This window comes from Oncorhynchus keta, chromosome 15 (assembly GCF_023373465.1).
Source record: "Oncorhynchus keta strain PuntledgeMale-10-30-2019 chromosome 15, Oket_V2, whole genome shotgun sequence".
Classification (NCBI taxonomy): Eukaryota; Metazoa; Chordata; class Actinopteri; order Salmoniformes; family Salmonidae; genus Oncorhynchus; species Oncorhynchus keta.
In genome coordinates, this window is record NC_068435.1 from 16,756,666 (window position 1) to 16,762,010 (window position 5,345).

The 5,345-nt window shown below is 40.4% G+C and overlaps 1 protein-coding gene across 1 annotated transcript; it reads left to right on the plus strand.

Moving 5' to 3' along the window:
• Window positions 1-336: 336 nt before the first annotated feature.
• LOC118394513 (retinol-binding protein 1-like) lies at window positions 337-4,618 on the plus strand. Its single transcript, XM_035787747.2, has 4 exons — window positions 337-539; window positions 1,025-1,203; window positions 3,616-3,717; window positions 4,542-4,618. The coding sequence occupies exons 1-4, from the start codon at window positions 467-469 to the stop codon at window positions 4,590-4,592; spliced, it is 405 nt and encodes a 134-aa protein (XP_035643640.1). The 5' UTR covers window positions 337-466; the 3' UTR covers window positions 4,593-4,618.
• The last annotated feature ends 727 nt before the right edge of the window (window positions 4,619-5,345 follow it).

The window sequence follows — 5,345 nt, forward strand, 5'->3', positions numbered from 1 at the left end:
TTTTGCATCTCTATTCTTCCTCTCAATGTAAGCAGGTGCCTCTATTCTGGCAGAACACATTGAGCTCTTCCTTACCCATTCTATATCCTTCTCCATTTGATGTCACACTGGGTGACTCAGAGCTGTCAGAGCAGTCGCCCACAACAGCGAGAAGTACTTTCAAGTAAGCACTCTCAAAATAGCTCATGCGTTAATTGTTAATTGGTGTAGGCTCTTCACCCAAATGCACAGTTTGGACAGGGACGCATAGGTTGGATTGGGGGTGAGATGAGGTAGTGGATCAGCGACAGAGGAAGGGAATGAATTAGCCCAATTCCAATTCTTCAAAAAAGTAATTGGATTAAAGTGGTTCTGGTTAAAATTGGAGGTATGGACAGTGGTCCGACATTCGATCGCAAGTTAACAGCGGTATCAGATCTCCTTTACCCTTTTCACTGGAAATAAGGAAACTAGAAACACAGACAATATGCCAGTTGACCTGAATGGGTATTGGAAAATGATCTCCAATGACAACTTTGAGGAGTACATGAAAGCCCTCGGTGAGTTGTTCCAGCATCTTTCATGGAGTTGTGGTGTGCGGGGACTCGAACGTGGATGATTCTTCGAAGATACTGGCACTGCGGTCAATATTTGGGCTCTAGGCATCAATCAAAACCTAAACCAGGCTTATAGCTAACATTACCACACTGAATATACTGACAAATATAGAGGGCTACAGCTGAAAATTGGTTTATGAGCACTGGTAGATACGTACGTTACTGACATATTGGTTGTCATTTTGAATCCTCTCCAAAATGTTAGTTAAAAAAATAAAAAAATTCAAAGGATGCCCAAAAAGAGGAGAGAATTTACTGAGTTGGATCCAGTTATATGTTGGATCCTACTGAATAGTGCCTACTTCTCACTTTAAAAAAATATGTTTTAAGGGGTAGGAGAGAATGAGTGTGATGTTTGGGGAGCCTTTCTGGTCATTAGTATTAAACTCTCTCTCTCTTCTTTACTTGGGTACACATCCATCACACAGATGTAAATGTTGCCATTAGGAAAATTGCCAACTTGTTGAAGACTGACAAAGACATCAGTGTTGATGGTGATCACATGGTCATCAAGACCCTCAGTACCTTTAAGAACTACAACATGGATTTCCATGTTGGCAAGGAGTTTGAGGAGGATCTGTCAGGGGTCGATGACAGAAAATGCATGGTGAGTTGACAAAAACATTTCCATCACACATTCAGAAAATGCATGGTGAGTCTGTTGTACATTCAAACTACATTTTTATTTGGACAAAACATCTTTCTGGATATAGACTGCATGAGAACAAAGAGTAAATTTGATGTCTCAGTATGATTTGATCAACCAAATGCCCTCTCAGATCCAAATGGCAGTCTATGTGCTTACCCACACATGACTGAATTACAACTGTGAATACAATGGGCCTTGAGTTGACACTGAGGGGGAAACGGTAGATTGCTGCTTCAGAGGGAATCAGTTGAATAAGGCTAAAGAGGGTGGGTGTAATTTGTGGAACGTTCCAACAGGAATCTGTTCCAAAAACTTCGTAAAGTTACAAGGTTGCCAACAAAAAACGCATACAAAGTAGCATGATCACTTCACCTAGCTAACTAGCTGCAGAATAGGCATCAACACACCACGTAGCGTATTCTTAATGTTTGTCCACAGGGTACCAGAGTGAGGACAACATTTTTATAATAAACGTGGTGAGTGAAAAACTTAAATGAAATGGCCCACTCCCTACCCGGTATCTTATTCTGCCACTATACAAATGTGTATGCGTTGTTTGTTTGCAAACTTGTTATTTACAACGTTTTTGGAACGGATTCCTGTTGCAACATTCCACAAATTATACCCACTGGAGTGCTGGAGAACACTTATTCTTATAGGGCCAAGCCGAGTTGCACTAAAGGTAGCCTGGATGAGCACCCACCATAGTTGCTGGAACTGCTTAAAAGGACAGCGTGAAACGAAACGTATCCAAGTCAGCACAGTACAGTTAGGATCGGTCTCAGTGCATCCGGCTATAGAGGACAATGTTAGAATGCTAGTCAGGATCTGTGAATTTATTCTGATCTGCATATTCCTCGCCTCAAAAAGAACTGCCCCTGTAAATTTGTAGGCAAATTACTTTCCAAGACCATTACATGCTGACTAGATCGGGCACGCAAGCATCGTGCGCATGTTGATTTTACCCATCCACACCAGACGCGATCAGGACAACCAGGTTGAACTCTGAACCAGCTATATTAATTTAGCGACAGGTCAAAACACATGAAACATTCATGGTCATTTAGCTAGCTAGCTTGCTGTTGCTAACTAATTTGTCCTGGGATATAAACATTGGGTTGTTATTTTACCTGATATTCACAACGTCCTGTTTTTAGAAATGTAACCCATTTAGAGTCACACAAAATGGTGTGTTCTCTACTCCGACAACTAATCCACAGATAAAAGGGGAAACCAAATTCGTTTCCAGTAATCCCTCCTCCTTCAGTCGTCTTCTTCTTCTGTGGACTTTATATGGCAGTTGGCAACCAACTTTAAGGTTCATTACCACCACCAATTGGACTGGAGTGTGGACCTCAGTTCTTTTTCAATCACTGACGTGGGTATATGTTCCTAAAAACCAATCAGGGGGTGTGAGAGTTGGGACTTGCAGCGAGCCAAGCGTCAAACATAGAACCGAGTTTGGATCAAATGATTGAATAACATGTATGTATACATTTAGTTTGCAACGCTCCCAACACTAACGCCAGCTGTGTGGTCAGCATGTTAGCCATCACCTTGTGCGCTGCTGCGAGTAGGCTACAATCAGGGAGGGAAATGACGTCATCTGTTATTGACCACTGGGATAACTATTTCATGTTCTAATTTACCATTTGTGAGTCAAATTCATAAATTCTTTACTATACCTTTATGACTATTTACAATTAACACCTGACTTGTTTATGTTATGAAAGAGCTGGTGTGTATAATATCTGGTCAGTATTGTGTATATATATATATATATTAGTCAGAAGGATTTAGCACTGGAATGCTCCTGTTGGTATGAATATAAACTGGCTTGGTGTAGTGTTTTGAAAATGCTGATGGGTAAAGTGGTCATATCGAAATGGTTGACTGTCTGTGGAGTAGCTGGTTGTGATAACGTACAGGCACTGCACTGACGTGCATTCTCGTGTTTCTCTTTTCTCTTTTTTTCATTTTTATCAGTATTATTACCTTTTATTGTGTATTGTTGGTAAAGAGCTCGCAACTCCTCAACTTAAGCATTTCACTGTTCTGTTTTACACCTGCTGTATCCTGTGCATGTGACCAAAGAGAACGTGGAACTTGGTGACTTCAACAACATGGGAAGAAGATCTCGTTCAAGTCCTTTAACATATTATTTTTTCCATCTTGTAATGGTAAACTCAACAGAAGTCATTTTTGCTCTGCTGAGAAAAGTGTGTGTTTGTTTGCAAGCTTCTGTCTGCATGTGTGTTCCCTGTAAGTTGTTCTACATATGGTCATGCACCCTCTGTGTGTGCGTGTGGGTGGGTCATGCTCCTAACTGACAGTAGAATGCATGATGGTGTCTCTCCTCTCTTCACGTAGACAACTATCTCATGGGAGGGGGACAAGCTGGTGTGTGTTCAGAAGGGAGAGAAGGAGGGCCGAGGCTGGACCCATTGGGTGGAGGGAGATAAGCTTTATTTGGTAAGAGAGTCTATTCATGTCATTTGAATGCAAGTCTACTTCCTCAGGTCCTGATTTTACTTTTTGTCACAACATATCTCAGATCAGGTGATACATTTTTAAATGATATAGATGGATAGATGGATAGGCTATAGAAAAAAATAGCAGAGATGAAAACTTGCAATGTTTTTGTATGATTCAGTTTTGTTCAAATATAGCTGGTTTCTGGCTTTGGTAACCTCAAACAAGATTTGAACAAAACATGAACCACTGGGGGAAATACTGCATGATTAAATTCAGAAACTTTGTGGATAGGATTCGAGTCTAAGGACCCTTCAGAGAATTGGCCCTTTTATAGTGCACCCCTGGTCAACCCATACACAAATATTAGTACATTTACTGACCTCTACAATGACTTCATTACCTTGTCATTACCGATTTTCATTCTATGATTATTGTCATTAAAGCTAAATAAAAGGCATTTGACTGCCAACTTATTGAGTCACAGTGATTTCAACAGATGTTCGCAATCTTTGGCCATTAAATTATTCATTAGCAAAGCGGCTCCCTGGAGTCACTAAACCCCGGATCACTGAACAACCGCGGCCTCTGGTGGTTAGAAATATAACTGCAAATACAAGTGCTTTGCGTATGGTTATTCTCCATAGAGGGGATTGATTTACTGCAACCATTTTTGATGTCTTCACAGCTGTTTACCTCAATTAATGATGATAATGATTTATTTGTCTCTCTCTACACAAACAAATAATTAATCAAAGGGATTTATTAGAAATCCTGTTCACTCTCTCGGTGGAACATAATTTTACCTTCTGTTCTCTCTGCAGGAGCTGAGAGTTTGTGGAGTTGTGTGCAAGCAGGCTTTCCAGAAAACCTAAACCAGCACTGGAACAACAGAACGGCACACCCGGCCTGAGAGGGCAAGACAGACATGAACATGACCCGAGCCTGTGACAGAGAACCCCTATTGTAATCATCTGTCTGCCCATCCATCCATTCTTCCTTATTTCCATCCACCCTTTTACATTTAATTCCATCAATACTGTTACATTGCCCCACTCAAACTATCCACAACAGGGGAGATGTAACAAAAAGGAAAACAACTGTTCATCACTGTACTGTAACTCTGTCTCAGGGCGGGTGCTCAATTGATTAACATGTTATATGTGTGTGTACGCATTTGCACTGCAGTAGGTGTGGTAGGCTTTGTGATTAGTGCCTCAATCTCTGATGATGCACTGGACTGATAACTGGTGGTAAGCTTGACCACTACCAAGGAAGGTTTCAGTGTAAAGTCAACTAATATTTGGGCCATGAGAGAAGCAGTGAAATTAATTCAAACACACAAACTTTGGATGCTACATTTTAGGATACATAAATAAATGAAAAATCTGTATAGAAAGAGTGAAGTAAATAATACAAATAAATGTAAGAAGATGCAGTGATCACGTAACCAGGAAAACTGGATATGAAAAAGACAAGCAGATTATTCGTTGGATTCAGGAAATTGAATGTAAAAAATGTAATAAAAAAAATCCACAGTTTGTCTCTTTGTTTCTAAAAAATCCACTCTTACCTTTGATCATCCCGAGGGATTTTAAAAGTACCCTTTCCCAATCCCAGTGACAGAT

Coding starts and splice junctions, on each gene's coding strand:
- LOC118394513 (XM_035787747.2), top strand. CDS start 467: ATGCCAGTTGACCTGAATGGGTATTGGAAAATGATCTCCAATGACAAC. Junction 540..1,024: donor GGAGTACATGAAAGCCCTCG/GTGAGTTGTTCC, acceptor TCCATCACACAG/ATGTAAATGTTGCCATTAGG. Junction 1,204..3,615: donor TCGATGACAGAAAATGCATG/GTGAGTTGACAA, acceptor CTCTTCACGTAG/ACAACTATCTCATGGGAGGG.